This window comes from Microtus ochrogaster, chromosome 17, assembly GCF_000317375.1.
Source record: "Microtus ochrogaster isolate Prairie Vole_2 chromosome 17, MicOch1.0, whole genome shotgun sequence".
In the NCBI taxonomy this organism is placed as follows: domain Eukaryota; kingdom Metazoa; phylum Chordata; class Mammalia; order Rodentia; family Cricetidae; genus Microtus; species Microtus ochrogaster.
The window spans coordinates 12,182,276-12,198,006 of NC_022019.1; the positions used below are offsets into that span (position 1 = coordinate 12,182,276).

General features: G+C 48.6%; 1 protein-coding gene across 2 annotated transcripts in view; it reads left to right on the forward strand.

The window, feature by feature from the left end:
• The window catches only part of Ptk2b (protein tyrosine kinase 2 beta), a 124,671-nt gene that overhangs the window by 91,193 nt on the left and 17,747 nt on the right, over nucleotides 1–15,731 (forward strand). For both annotated transcript variants that reach the window (XM_013349262.2, XM_005355490.3), the window contains exons 6-20: nucleotides 7,231–7,293; nucleotides 7,485–7,539; nucleotides 7,954–8,094; nucleotides 8,352–8,426; nucleotides 8,959–9,060; nucleotides 9,973–10,090; nucleotides 10,517–10,556; nucleotides 10,945–10,991; nucleotides 11,829–11,879; nucleotides 12,285–12,382; nucleotides 13,338–13,422; nucleotides 13,743–13,843; nucleotides 14,096–14,211; nucleotides 15,188–15,288; nucleotides 15,453–15,542. In XM_013349262.2, coding sequence (XP_013204716.1) covers nucleotides 7,231–7,293; nucleotides 7,485–7,539; nucleotides 7,954–8,094; nucleotides 8,352–8,426; nucleotides 8,959–9,060; nucleotides 9,973–10,090; nucleotides 10,517–10,556; nucleotides 10,945–10,991; nucleotides 11,829–11,879; nucleotides 12,285–12,382; nucleotides 13,338–13,422; nucleotides 13,743–13,843; nucleotides 14,096–14,211; nucleotides 15,188–15,288; nucleotides 15,453–15,542 — 1,283 coding nt within the window. The remainder of the gene's footprint in view (nucleotides 1–7,230; nucleotides 7,294–7,484; nucleotides 7,540–7,953; nucleotides 8,095–8,351; nucleotides 8,427–8,958; nucleotides 9,061–9,972; nucleotides 10,091–10,516; nucleotides 10,557–10,944; nucleotides 10,992–11,828; nucleotides 11,880–12,284; nucleotides 12,383–13,337; nucleotides 13,423–13,742; nucleotides 13,844–14,095; nucleotides 14,212–15,187; nucleotides 15,289–15,452; nucleotides 15,543–15,731) is intronic.

Here is a 15,731-nt window from a genome sequence, read left to right on the forward strand (position 1 = left end):
CATCTTGTTATTGCCATCATCTCCCTCCCTGGCCACCGCGCATCTTGTTATTGCCATCCTGGCGTTGCCTTTCTCAGACTGCCACATGACTGAAATGAGAGCTAATTGACATTTATTTATTTATTATAGATGCCAAATACCTCACATTGGGTAAATATCCTACTACAAATTAAAATATGAAGTTCATGGGCCGTCTGCTAGAATTAGTCAGAAATACCAAATAACTTATCTTCTTTGACCCAAGGCTACCAGGAATACTTATTCTTGTGCTGGGTACCTCCCACACCCAGCATAACAACAGAATTTTCTGAACCAAAGAATCATAGTGTGTGTGTCACCCAGGAGTTTTTAGGTAGTGACTGACGAGTTAAGATTAGGATTAGAGAAAGAATACTCACCTTGCTTTGATTCAGAAAGAATCTGACCTTGTGGTTAACCTATAAATGTTGATAGCAAGTTAACATTTTATTAGTGCCAAGTGGATTTTGCATGTCTTTGTTTTCTTTAGTCCTGGGGACTGAGGGTGGATCTGTCATAAATCTGCACATAGACTACTGCCATCTAGTGTTCACTTCTCAAAATTGCAGGCTCAGCCTGGGGAGAATCAGCCAGCACTAGAAGCACTCCAAGCAGGTGCCGCTTCATTCAGTGATGGGTGTTCCTCGACAGCCACCCAAAAAGAAGGATCTCAGCAGAGAGTCCCTGGGGAAAGCAGGGTCTCTGCCCTCCAGGACCTCTGAATGATGTATGATGGCTCCAAACATTGGAAACACAGTTTGGACTGAAGCACAGTCGAGTTAGATGCTTCTGTCTGTGGTGATTCTAAGACCAGTTTACAGGGCTGTCAGGATGGAAGGAGTGAGCCGTGAAAACTCAAGGCAGGAGACTGGGGTTATCTGAGCCTCCTTTTCCTAATTCAGTGCTGTCCTATTCACCACGTTCTGAAACGTTCTAAAACATTTTCTAGTTTGGGCTTTCTTCATGTTTTCACTTTTCATTTTTGACACAGGGCCTTATGTAGCTCAGGTCACCTTCAAACTCACTAAGTATCTGAGGACAACCTTGAATTCCTGATCCTCATCCCTCTACTTCCAGAGTGCGGGGATAACAGGGGTATAGTGCACCACCACACCCAGTTCAAAACTCCTTGAGAATACTGTTTAAGTATTTTGTGTACACATCTCTTTCATCACAAATCTCAAATCCCATTCATTCATCCCTCAAGGGCTGTTCCTCCAGGTGACCTTAAGGGACCACCCATACTTGTTCTGGGAGGACAGTCTCTTCAGAGGGTTCGTCCCTCTGACTGGCATACTCTTTCATTCCCCTCTTCAGCCTGAGAAAGGCTCTATTTCTAAGTTTTGTTTTTGATTGACACAAGGATTGTATGCATTCATCAACATATATAATTTCTTTATGGTCAGAATGCCTCAAATCCTCTCCTGTTGCCTTTGAAATATTAAATCGTTATTGGCTTCAGTCACCCCACTGTGCAGCAGAACACAGAGCGTATTTCTCTTCTCACACTTTAACATTACAAGGTAGTCGGGGATGGGGAGGTAAATGCTTCCATATTTGGGTTCTTTAAACTGCGTGAGTTGGTGCTACCTGCCTCTCTGCAGAGGGAATCTTAAAGCAGGTCTAGGAAGCATCTGTTTAAGGAAATGGTCACTCTGACTCCATGATGAGTCAGCCCAAGAGTCTCTTCATCTTGAAGCCTTTTCTAGCCATTTCCCTTGGCTCATGCATTGTCCCACAGGTTAAACTGTGACATCTGTCAGACCCTTCACTTGAGGTTGGCTCTGTGTTCACTGGCAAGGAAAAGCTTCAATGACTTGGTGTCTTAGTTTTTTTGTATGCTTTGCAATCTCAAATCCCATCCCTAGCAACACACCTCATCCAACAAAGCCACAGCTCCTAATCCTTCCCAAACAGTTCCTCCAACTGGAGACCATTCAAACGTATGAGCCCATGGGGACCGTTCTCATTCAAAACCCCACACCCCTCTCCCTGGTCCCCTTAGGCTTGTGGTCACACCACAGTGCAAAACGCGTTTACTCTAACTTCAAAAGTCCCCATAATCTATCACAGTCTCAACACAGTTTTAAAAGTCCAGAGTCTTTGGAGACCCAAGGCACTCTCTTAACTGTAACCACATATAACATAAAAAAGCAATTATATACTTCTGACATATAATGGAACTGAATATACATTACCATTCCAAAAGGAAGGAAAGAGGGCACAGTGAGAAAATACTGGATCAAAGCAAGACTGAAAACTAGAAGGGAAAATTGCAAATCCTGTTGCTCTGTGTCTAATGTCAGAGGACTTAGATGCCTTTACCCCTCTAGATTTGCTGACTACAACATGCTCTCTTGGGTTGTTTCCACTCCCTGTATTTATTTCCTCTTTCCCTAAGAGAGTCTTATGGCTCTCAAATCTCCTACATGTTGTGATCTCCAGAGCAATCCAGTCTTCACTTTCATAGCCTCATGCAGTGGCCTCCATGCAGGAACTCCCATGAGACACACCTGACCTCAGTGGCTTTCCTTAACCATGGAGGAAGATTCCATGGCCCCTTTACACATGTATCCTCCGTGACTCTGGATCCAGGATCATGTGACATCACTGCCAAGTTCGACTTGCCATGTGGATAGAGCCTGGCTCCTTGAATCACATTTGCAAAAGATTTTCTTTGTTGTTGCTTTTTAGTAGCAGAAAAGTCCTCTGACCTTTTCTTTTTATGAGTTGGAAGCTGAACTGTAGCGATGAGGCGAGCCGGCCTGCTTTTTGTCCCACCAGGCTTCTGCACGGCTAGCTTAACACCCAAAATAACAACACACAAATTGTATTCATTTAAACACTACCTAGCCCATTATCTCCAGTCCCTTATTGGCTAACTATCACATATTGATCTAACCCATTTCTAATATCTGTATTGCCACTTGACTGTGGCTTACCAGCATGAGTCTAACCAGCGTCCATCTCAGAGAGGAGAGTCATGGCATCTGCTTGACTCTGCTTTCTTCCCTCCCAGAATTCCCATCTGTCTACTCCACCCACCTAAGGGCTGGCCTATCAAAAGACCAAGGCAGTTTCTTTATTAACCAATGAAAGTAACACATAGACAGATGACCTTCCTACATCACTGAACTGTGTAGGGTCTTGCTGGAGAGCATCCTCTCTTTATTTTGGTTCATGTCAGGCCTCTTCTTATCTCTTTTAGGACAAGCCTCGACTCCAACATTAAATTTCCTAGTCCTCTTTTTCTCTTTAAACTATGTGTGTGTATTTCTTTTTGTCATGCTTGCTCCTTTTCATTGTAGACCGGCATGCAAGTACTTACTAATAACCATATGACAGAGTCAATATTAGGCTATCTTGGAATCTCCTCTACCAAGGAGACTAATCCAATACTTTTCAATTTAACCTCAGGCAGATTCCTAGGTCAAGGGAAGAAAGCGGTCTTATTTTTTTGTCAAGCTATCATAAGAGTGGTCTCTAGCTACATCCCCAATATTGTTCTCCTCCGACATCTCTTGTGCTGGTGGTCCTCCCTAGGCCACAATGCTCTCAGCACGATTGTCTTCCAAGCTCCTACTAGGATGGCCTGGGAAGTTTCACTTAAAGCATGAAACTGCTTTCCTAGTTCAAAGTTCTAAAGTCTTCCACATTTCTTTGAAAACAGCATACCTGGGCCTGTCATAACAATACTCCACTCCTGGCACCAACTTAGTTTGACTTAGTTTTTTTTAAAATTGCTTCTGTGATGAAACACCATGATCAAGGCAACTTATAAAATAAAGCATTTAATTTGAGTTTACAGTTTCAGAGGGCTTACAGCTAAGTCCATGATGGCAGACTGAAGGAACAGCTGAGAACTTAAACATCTTGGTCCACAGTCACAAGGCAGATACAACACTGGGAATGTTGAGAGTCTTTCGAAACCTCAAAGCCTGCCCCCAGTGACGTACCTCCTCCAACAAAACCACACCTCCCAATTCTCCCCAAACAGTTCCACCAACTGGGGGCCAAGTATTCAAACATATGGGCCTATAGGGGCGTTCTCATTCCAACCACCACAACGGTATCTCGGATAGAACTAAAATCCTCTTTGTTGGTTCCTTGACAGTCAATGTCTGTACCGTTAGAACACATCTCTGTGAAGCAAGCCAGTGTGTGCATTATCTCGGGCACACAATCTAGAACAGTCCTGGGAGGGCTTGCTCTGAGGTTTTCTAGGAACATGATGGGAAGCAGGTAGCACTAACTTGGGAAACTTTTAAAGCCTCCACTATTGACCTTAGAGAACTTAACCACAGGGACACATAGGTGGAGGGTGGAGTCACCCTGGACAGGCCCGTTATATCTCATAGTTGAAGCTCCTCCTGCTACCCAGTCATCCTGTGATTTCTGAGCCTTCAGACCTGCCTTACATAGGCTCACCCCCTTTCCAGGCACTGCTCTATCCAAACCCAAAGAGAGAAGTGGGGGAGGGAAAGAGCCATGGTTCTTCATTTTCTAAGTGCTCATTTAGGGACACTTAGGGCTGGGTGATTTCTTGTCATGATGAGGTCTCCATGTGTACAAGCTGTAGCACACATATCTAGATGCTGTCAGCACCACGTGCAGCAATCAAAAGCACCTCCAGATATAGAAAGTATTTCAGGCTGGGGGAGGGAGGGAGTAGTGTCAAGTTGCCTCCATTGAGGACACTTAGGCCCAGGCAAGGAATTTGTTTGGTTAATTAAGCATATACAACACAACTACAGGTTTTATTTTAGTTTATTTTATTTTAGTTTAGTTTAGTTTAGTTTAGTTTTGAGGCAAGGACTCACTCTGTACCCCAGCCTTACCTAGAACACACTCTATGGTCCAGGCTAGCCTCAGACTTTCAATCCTCCTGCTACATGCTAAGATTCCAGGTATAACCTTATTTCTTTGTTTTATTTCCTGGCTTCCCGTCATTTGATATGGTTTAAGACTCTCTACCTCTTCTCTCTGCTTGGAAGAAGGTAGGATGGAGGTTTATTCCACTGTTGTTAACTAGAATTCAGTGGTATTCCCCAGGCAATCGTGAATTGTCCTGGCCACACTATACTCAGTCAAATGTGCCCTTTCTTGATTGAATAAAAAAAAATAAGAGAGTTTTAATTTTCTTCTCTACTCCATTCCACCCTAGGTATTTTAAACATGGCCGGTGTGAGGCTCCTGCCACACTGAGCCTCTCTCACCATGGGCTCGTTCCCCTCACTCTTTTTCAATCTGTGTCACTTTTATTCTTCTATGTCAAGCAGTGAAAACAAATGCATGTAATGGCCGTGTGTGTGTGTGTGTGTGTGTGTGTGTGTGTGTGTGTGTGTGTGTGTAAGGTGGGAGGGAAGTGTAAATGACCGCTTGGTGAAGTTCATAGAAAAACATTTTCTTCAGATATCTGACATCTAAGAAAGGGGTGGGTCTTAGTGTTCATTGCCCCAGGAGAACACTAAGGGGAAGAAATAGGGCAATCCATGAAGTCCATAGGTAATGGTGGGCAGAGTTCCTCTCAAGACCATGACCTTGGGAGGTTTACATAGCCCCTGGTCTTTGATACTCACTACCTTAATTTTTTCCATGTGAACAAGTAATGCTAATTTACTATGGAATGCTAAGAACATGCAGAATGGAAAGGAAAAAAGCTCCCTAAAAGTACCTGAAATTCACTTAACCTGGGATGGCCTCAGCAAGAGGCAATTCTATCCAGAAGGTTTTCAATGCATTTCGTTTTCTAAAATTACTGTTAATATTCAAGAGGTAACCATTTCTATGGCTTTATAGTATGTTTGAGAGTATATTCCAAGTTACTAAGTAAGGATTGAGCAACCCATGTTGGACGTTGGGGGTGGGGTGCATTTTCTCCTATGATTCATGGTGTAGTGTTCTTTCTTTAGCCAGGGTATGGGAATACGTGGGGTCCTGAGTTTTTACACAGCCTTGGTTACATTTTCCAAGAAACACTGTAGGGTCTGGAGCAATGTCTCAGGAGTTGGGAGTGCTTACTGTTCTATCAAAGAACTGAAATTCAGCCATTTGCGCCCATACCGAGTCCCCCACGAAGACCTGGAACTCTAGTTCAAAGGCATCTGGCACCCTATTCTGGCCTCCACAGGCAGCAGAGGGCATGCATGCATGCGCCAGCACACACGGAGACACAGATCCTAGATAAATAAAGTGGAAGCTAAGCTAGAGCATGTCTATGTCCCAGTGAGCTGGGGCCGCTGTTTCATGTTCCCACACACCTGTCTGCTCGCAGTGTTAGTGCAGAAGGATCGCCAGGTACCTGTGACCATCTGCACTAAAGGGACCCTGAGGGACTGTAATAGAAGACCAAGAGCAGGGCAGTGTCTACAAGAGCTGATGATTGATTACTAGTCACAGTGACCTTGATGGTGTAGGAAGTCCGGTGTACTTGGGGGCACTGTCTATTTCATCTCACATTAAAACCACAATTGCTACAAATAAGCTATTATTATAATTTATACTATCATATTCCACATTATTGTTTATAGCATAGTCCTCGTTACCTCATATAGTCATATAGCGTCTATTATGATATAGATGCATGGCTTAAAGATGGGAAATATTTTACAGTACCTGGCAATAGAATTATTATTTTCATTTTTTTCTTGTGAATTCTAAACTTTTATATGTACGACAGTTAATTATCTAGATGGAGATGCAAACACACACACCCACATCGGGGGATGATGTCCCTGGGCTGAAAGCTGCTGTGAATTATGGCTTTTAGCATTTCCTATGTACACATGCGTGTGTGTGGTGGGGGTAAGAGGCCAACTTATTGGAGTCAGTTCTCTCCTTCTATCCCGTGTGTCCTCAGGCTTGGTGGCAAGTGCCGTTGCCCTCAGAGCCCAAGGTTTGGTTGTCTCTACTGATGCTGATAGTGCTATTTTCTCTCTTGGTTGTACAACTGTGAAACCCAAGCCCCAAAGCAAAGGCTAGACTCTCCCAGGAATGAAATTCGCTGGTTTCCTCTTTCCTGACAGTTTCATAAATATCTGGTTTTATTGCTCTTTGAATCTGCCTCCCCCCACCTCCACCCCTGTGGTCCCGATATCTGGTAGAGAAAGTTGCTTACAGGCCAGCATATGGGCACTGGAGGCCCTACTCTGAGGGCTTCCCTCTCCAGCTACCTGCCCTTCTTCTCCAGGCTATCTCTGTCTCTCTCCACAGGAGATTCTTCAAGGACATGCCTCACAATGCGTTGGACAAGAAGTCCAACTTTGAACTCCTGGAGTAAGTTCCATTTTGGGCATGGCCTCCCCCACCCTTCCCCCAGTTTCCTGCTGTCCTGTCCACCTGTCCACCTCTCTAGCCCAGGGCCCTAGAGCTCACTTCCTTAGACTCCAAAGCCTTCTTAACTCCTTCTGGTTGGCCAGAAGTCCAGTGTGTCTGTCAAACGCAGCTTCTGTTTTTCCTTCTTTCAGAAAAGAAGTGGGTTTGGACCTGTTTTTCCCGAAGCAGATGCAGGAAAACTTAAAGGTGAGGGAAGCAGAGGGCAAGGAGCCTGGTAAGCCCTGCTGAGTGTGTGTCCTGGGATAAGAGCCTTAGTGACGGCAGTAGAGAACCAATGGCCTTAGGCTACCAGACATAAGACAGGTGATGTGTGTGTGTGTGTGGTAGGCTCTCCAGGAATCAGGATGAGATACACCTGGCTCAAGACTGCCTCGGAGGCTTGATTCATTTTATGACCTGGGTCATAAGATTCCATGTCCCCTGCCTTCCCTCCCAGGGTGAGGGTAAACTTCTGTAGAGACAGTTGTGGGCTTTAGGGAACACATCTGGGGCTTCTGTCATGGTGGGGACCCTGCGAGCCGTGCTGCAGCAACGGCAGCCTCTCCCTAAGTCCTAAGGCAGGAACCTGAACTGACTCAGCACTGCCCAACCCCTTCCCAGCCGAAGCAGTTCCGGAAGATGATCCAGCAGACCTTCCAGCAGTATGCCTCACTCCGGGAGGAAGAATGCGTCATGAAGTTCTTCAATACCCTGGCAGGCTTTGCTAACATCGACCAAGAGACCTATCGCTGCGAGCTCATTGTAATGGCCTTTTCTTCTTAACCTCATGCTGCCTGACCTCCAAGCCTCTGGGATAGGACTCCATGGGGCCAATGTGGGGGAGGGAGCAAAGTGGTAGGGAGAGAAAAGTGATGGGAAGAGGTGAACTGTATGGTGGGATTTAAGATGGAGGGAAGGGAGAGATGGTGGTATTGAGTCTACCTTAATATGATTTTTTTTAAGTTTCTGAAAATGGGTGGGTGGCACAGGAAACAGACCCCTTTTTCCCATTATTCCAGCAAGGATGGAACATTACCGTGGACCTGGTCATTGGCCCTAGAGGCATCCGTCAGCTGACAAGTCAAGATACAAAGGTAGAGAGGGCCGGAGAGCAAGTCTCACCTAGCTCCAGCCCAGAGGTCTTTTCCTCTTCCCTGCCCGCTCTCCAGTCTCCCCATCAGCTCTTCTCCCCCATTCCCCATTGCTCAGGGCAGAGTCTTAATAAGGCCAGGCCCTTGGTGTAGATTTGTTGAGAGGATCTGGGGCTAGCAGCATGTGCCAGATGGTTCATTATTGGCCATGTTGCCGCTGCTGCAGGAAGTGGGGTGAGGAGCAAAGGAAGGCCATTGCCATTCTTGTAGTGCACAAGGCAGAGCCTCTCCCAGGACTCCCTGGGGACCTGGGTCCAGTTCCGGCTCTTCCGCTGACTTGACGCATGAGCATAACAAGAGGACCTCCCTCTCTTCTTCTGCCATCTGAGAGGGACCTTCGAGGCTTATTCTCTCCATCCTCAAAAGAGAGTGCCCACTCCCCACCCCTCGTCCTTCCTCGCCCCCATCCTGACCAGTTCCCTTGGTCAGATCCTGGGGTTGAATGGCCTTCAGTTTCTCCCTGCCTCTTTCACAGCCTACCTGCCTGGCTGAGTTCAAGCAGATCAAGTCCATCAGGTGCCTCCCGTTGGAAGAGGGCCAGGCGGTCTTGCAACTGGGCATCGAGGGCGCCCCCCAGGTGAGCTTCTCTGGGGGAACTGGGAGTTCTGTGGTTGAAATTTATTCAATCTGGCCTCTCTGAGTACAACAGGGACTAGGGGTTCTCTGTTGAAGGTCTTGTTAAGAAAACTGTACCCTTGCCTGGCAAGATAAAGGCACCTACCACCAAGCCCAATAATTTAAGTTCAATCCCCCGGCCCCAGCCCATATAGTGGAAGGAGAGACATGATTTGTGTGGTTTTTCCTCTGACCTCCATGTTCACACAGTGACAACTTGGTGGCCTCTCTTCTCCACCCCCTAATAAAGAAGTCAGTATAAACCAAACTAAAACTCTACCCAGTATGCAAACAAGGTTCTATGATAGTGACAAGATTTAAGGAAATAAGAAACTTATGTCTTTATCAGGAAAGCAGTAGAAAAGGCTTTAGGTAGAGGTGAGTGAAAATAAGGAACACAGCAGAAGTTGAACATTTAACAAATTAGCAATGGTTTAGACGTCAAGACCCGAGGAACCTGGGGGGTTTTTTGTAGGTAGAAATACAGGAGAGACCTCAGACCACCAAACACTCGTCTCTCTCCATTCACCAGCCTGTGTTGAGCCCCCAATCCTACCCACTTCCCACTTCTTAGTTTTTGCCCATACAAACTGAGCACTCCCCAAACACAAGGCATTGTGCTGCCTGCTCAGAGATCAAAAGAAGCGGGACCCAGAACTAGCTTTGCAGCTAAGAGCCCTGGGTAGTTAGCGGGAGGGATGGCCAGTGTGCCCCCTGGTGGCTATCTCTAACAACGCACACACAATACTCCGGAAAGGTGTGGGCGGAATCCCACTGAGGTAGGGTCAGATCCTGTAACCTCTTCTTCCTCCTTGTGGGATGGACTGTAATGGAGGCTCTGCTTTCTCACCGGTGGCTGGCCTCTTCTCCACAGTCCCTGTCCATCAAAACCTCGTCCCTGGCAGAGGCTGAAAACATGGCTGACCTCATAGACGGCTACTGCAGGCTGCAGGGAGAACACAAAGGCTCTCTTATCATGAATGCCAAGAAAGGTAGGTTTCTCTCTGGACATAGAATAGCCCAGCAGAAGACAGCGAAGGGAAGGGCAGGCGTTGGCCTTTAAGTGGAAGCAAAGATTTTGGGAGGGTGGGGAGGTGCTACCGAGTCAGTTCTCTGTGGCCAGCAGCCGGAAGTAACTTCTGGAGGCGCTGCGTCAGCCGCTGCTGGCATATCGGAGCCTTGGCTAGCTTATGACTGTTATGTTCTGCGTGACCCTGATTGGGGACTGCTCAGGAAATGGGCAAGGCTGGAGCATGTGATACTGGCAGGAGGAAGTTTACAAGGAGGGTTCTACTTCCAGCCCAAGTCGTTTCCACTACGGTGCTGATGGGCAGCCTTGGAAGCAGCACCCCATCTGCCATCCATTCAGACCCATACGTCCCTGGTTCCAAGCCTCCCTTCCTCTATTTTTCTCCTAGATGGTGAGAAAAGAAACAGCCTGCCTCAGATCCCCACGCTGTGAGTATGAGAGGGTTGCCAGGGTAGAGACCTAAGCTCAGACCCTAGGTTAGCCCTGAAAGAGCGTGGTGAAGCCCCACCTCCCTTGTTCCTGAGAGAACTCTGGAGTCTCGGCACTCCAGTGTGCTGTGTGCTCCTTCCCCGTACACAAGCGTAGGGATGGTCCCTGTTCCACCTGATGCTGTCTTGAGATGTCAGCTTCTGTCTTTCCTTCCACTCTTGCTTTTTGGAGTCCTGGGCTATACTCCCAACTCACTGACAGCCAGGTCGGCTGCTTTTCCAGATCCAGCCAGAGCCGGGTGGGTGGACGGAGGCAGAGTGAGGCTGCCTGAGGGGAATATTGCAGGGCTCTGAGGTCAACCTGCCCTTTGACCTTCTTCTACTATAGAAACCTGGAGGCTCGGCGGTCCCAGCTCTCAGAGAGTTGTAGCATAGGTAAGCATGCTCTCTGTAACCTTGGCCTCTGCCCCTTCCTCATGCTTCCTCATCGCCTCTGCTTCCTCTCCTGATGTTACCAAGCCTTCTCTGCAAGTCACAGGGAACTACCTTCCCAATCATTTCTCAATGATGGCTAAAAATACCATTAGCAGCTGGCCTTGAACTTAGAGATCCACCCACCTCTACCTCCCGAGTGTTGGTATGAAAGGCATGAGCCACCACTGCGTAGCAGAATAGTTCCTACCAAAGTACTGTGTTGATCTTGGTCAGCTCTCATGGTACAAACATAATGCAATAGATTGAATGACTTAAAACCAGTCATTTATTTCTCTCAGCTTTGGAGGGCTGGCAGGGCTGGCCTCTGTAGATTCTGTCTCGTGGGGTCTCTCTTCTGTGTGTGCCTCCTTGCTGAGTGGTCACATGGTAGAGAGAGCAAACTCTAGCACTTCTTCTTCTAAGAACACTAATTTGTAATAGGAGTCCCCTCCTCATGACATCACCTAACTCTCATCACTTCCCAGAGACCCACGCCAGCCATCGTACCATAGGATAGGGCTGCAGCATATGGATTTGGGAGAGGTGAAAACATCAAGTTCATAATAAGGTCAAAGGGGTAATGCATTACTTGAAACTGGCAAAAGAGAGAGTGAGCATGGCTTCAAACTGAGGTGCCTTCCTTGACTCCTGGTACAGGAGCCTGGCCTCTCCTGCATGGCCCAGCTTTACTCATTCCTTTGCCTGTCCTGGCTTCCAAGTAGGAGTCTTGGCTTAATTCCTGGCTGTGCTCAGTAAAAACACTGGGCCCATGGGCCGGGCCCCTTTCTGTTGTTACAGAATCAGACATCTATGCAGAGATTCCCGATGAGACGCTGCGAAGGCCAGGAGGTAGGTTCAGGGTTCTTAAAGAGGATGGTTACCCTACCACCACTGTGACCATAGTCGGGGCCCCAGGAGGTGACATCACAAGGACTTCTGGGATGAACCTTCATCCTCATCTGCCTGTGCTCTGTCAGGGAAGACCCTAGGGACCCTTGGTTTGAAAGCTGAGATTCTATGCAGATCAGCCTAACGTGGACCTGTGTAGCTCAGTGGGGGCCTTAAAAATGTGAATCCAGGGAGCAGGGAGCAGGGTGATACATATCCCTGGATCTGAGACAATGGGACAATTTAGATGTCATTTTCCATTCAAGTCCTTAGACCTTTGCTGTTGCACACTCAGGTTCTCCCTGGGGAGGCCAGCTGGACTTAGGATTCTGGGATTCCCCACCCCTATTTTCTCCCTCTATGCAGGTCCACAGTATGGTGTTTCCCGTGAAGATGTGGTTCTTAATCGTATTCTTGGTGAAGGCTTCTTTGGGGAGGTCTATGAAGGGGTCTACACAAATCACGTGAGTCCCAGGCTCTTTCCTGGCATCCCTCATCTGTCTGTCTGAAGGGTGAGAGAGGAGCTGGGTGAGAGGTTGAAGGTGACTGACACACAGTGGGTCCTCATTCACAGCCGACACACAGTGGGTCCTCATTCACAGCTGACACACAGTGGGTCCTCATTCACAGCTGACACACAGTGGGTCCTCATTCACAGCTGACGCACAGTGGGTCCTCATTCACAGCTGACGCACAGCGGGTCCTCATTCACAGCTGAAGCACAGTGGGTCCTCTTTCACCTCTGTCTGATACACAGTGGGACCTCATCCACATGGCCCAGGACTGTATCTGGAGCACTCAGGGAGTGAAGAGTCATTCCCAAGATTGGGAAGCAGCATCCTAGGGGTGGAAACACAGTGGGCTCTGAGGCTGATGGGAGAATGCAGAAGGGGAAATAGTGTAAGATGCAGTTAAATCAGGGCCTGCGTGGCTCCAGCAGGACTTGGTGTCCAGGTCACTGAAGCCTGGGTGAGCCTTGCCTATGTGGTTATACTTCGGCAGGCTGGAGAAGGCAGAGCCCAAGGGGAGCAGTATGGTTGAAAGCCAACAGTAAGGACAGAGAAGGAGGCCCTGCTTTTTTCTGAAGGAGCCCCTGTGTGTTCTGTCGTATACCTGCTGGCCTTCGACAGATCACGTGACTGTGTATCCTCATCTGTACACAGGGACTGAGCTTTCTGGTCTCTGAAGCCCTTCCTAGCTCTAACACGGAATGACCCAGAAGGAAGGGAAAGAGGAGGAGCGCTTGAGCAAAGATACAAAAATGGGGTGTGGGGTAGGCAGGGATGAGGTGCCATGGAAGGGCTACACCATCTGCCTTCCCTAGGGTGGTAGCCAGTGCCGCATCGGTCATGCTGTGGATAGGGAAAGGACACTCACTCTAAACGTGGCAGAGCCCTTGACCATATGCTCCTATTGCAGAAAGGAGAAAAAATTAATGTGGCCGTCAAGACCTGCAAGAAAGACTGTACCCAGGACAACAAGGAGAAGTTCATGAGCGAGGCAGGTAGGCGTCCCCTGGGGAGGGGCCCCTGAGATGCTCCAGCCCTCAAGGATGAGGGGCCCTGGAGGCTGGGAAGGAGAGGGTGTGAACAGTAATGGGAACCCACCTCCCCTCCTGATCATAAGAGAATTCTTGGTGCATACTTTGCAGCTGGGGCAGGAAACTGCCTTTCTCTCGTATGGCAGGGACGGGTGTGTAGCTCAGTGGTAGAACCCTTGCCTGGTATACATGAGGCCCTGTTTGATCCTCAGCACCAAGGAAGGAAAACCAAAACACTATCTGTATGACCTTTGACCTGCTCTACCTCCCCTTGCCCCATGCAGTGATCATGAAGAAACTTGACCATCCTCACATCGTGAAGCTCATGGGCATCATTGAAGAGGAGCCCACGTGGATTATCATGGAACTGTATCCTTATGGGGAGGTGAGCTCAGGGGCCGGAGGAGGAACCCCATGTGACAACCGGGCTGCAGTCGAGCAGGGCACGGGAGACATCGTCACAGCTTCCCGCCTTCCATATTTAGCTGCTAGGTAGAGGAAATTGCCAAAACGTTTTGCCACCTTTACCTTTGCCCCCTAATGGAAAGGAGGGATCAGTGGCTCCTGGCAGCCCGGTGCCTTGGTGCCATGCTGCGGTAGAATGAGTGGTTCTGATGCCAGGTCTCCCTTCCTGCAGCTGGGCCACTACCTGGAGCGAAATAAGAACTCCCTGAAGGTACCCACTCTGGTCCTGTACTCTCTACAAGTGTGCAAAGCCATGGCCTATCTGGAGAGCATCAACTGTGTACACAGGTAGGGACCACAAGAGACAGCATGGCCTGTGCCTGCAACCGAGCATACTCTCAGCCCTCAGCACCTGGGTAGTCTCCATGGAACATTTCCTCACCCACCCTAGGATCCCACCGGAGCTTTGTGTCTTCTGGCGAGGGCCGAGGGATGACTGTCCTCTTGCCCAGAGCTCCATCTCCTCCCCTTCTCCCACTGGGTGACACATGGCTTAGGAAGAAGGAAGGGGGCTGGAGGAGTGTCTGGAACATCAGAGAGTCTGTCACTCTCCACCCTCATTCCAGAATACCCCCACCCCCTCCACCCCCCAGCCGCTTGAACTATGACTGTAGTTGGCTCCTCCCGACTCACCACCTGCCTTCATTCTGATTCTCTTGATACTGTGAGCCCCCAAGGAGGCCCAACACCCCAAGGTGTTCGGCATGCCACCGTCAAGGCCTGTGTGACTTTGAGTCTGAGCCTGTGTCAGGCCATGTAGGAGATCCAAACAAACATTCCCTCGTGCCTCCAGTGAGTCCCGTGGAGCATCCACTCGGTACCAGCCTGTGTTCTAGAACATAGCAGAAAGCCATGGTCAAGAGAAATAAGAATGTTTCCCTTTGAAAAACTCACGTTCCAAAGCAGGAAGGTCAAATGTGAGATGCACACGGCCCGGGGCGAGGCTGTGTGCTCATAGCGTCATTTCCTTTATTTAGCTGAAGTTGGGTGTTTTAAAAAAGCATCTTTTCTGTAGCAGAAGCAGCAGGAAGTGGCATGGCCTGTGAGAAGCAAGTGGGACCTTTGGGGTTGGTAGTGACTCTAAAGTGGCCGGTGTCAACAGGCACTCCTCAAGTAGAGCCAGACGCCTAGGAGTTTCAGGAGTTATGTTTCTTTTCCTGTCTGAAACCTGCTGAGATGTTCCTTCTGGCAGATGCCTGGTTCTCCTCGCTTGTACCAGGGTCTCAAGGCAGTGCCTCATGCTAATCTTCAATCCTTCTTTTAGGGATATTGCTGTCCGGAACATCCTGGTGGCCTCCCCTGAGTGTGTGAAGCTGGGGGACTTTGGGCTCTCCCGGTACATCGAGGATGAGGACTATTACAAAGGTGAGAGCTTCCCAGGTACCAGGATGGTTCGTAGAATTCAGAATCCCAGAGCAAGGAAGCCTGAGGTTCAGGCAGCCTAGGTTAGTGGTCTCGGGAGAGCAGGAATTCAATTTCAGATCTTTTGTCCTTAAATAATTCCTGCAAACCCCTTTGTCCATGCAAAGCCTCTGTGACCCGTCTCCCCATCAAATGGATGTCCCCCGAGTCCATCAACTTCCGCCGCTTCACCACCGCCAGTGACGTCTGGATGTTCGGTGAGTGGTGATTCGGGGGGACCCAGAAAAGTGATGATTCTCCTGTCTGTGATCTGGGCAGGAGGACAGCGCAGGGAATGAAGGTCTTACACGTGTCCCTCAGGTCCCAGGGGCACTGAGAAGTCCCAAAGGTAGAGTGTCAGTGGAGAGCAGAAGAGACAGGGCTGAGGCCTGGTTGAGCCAAACTGG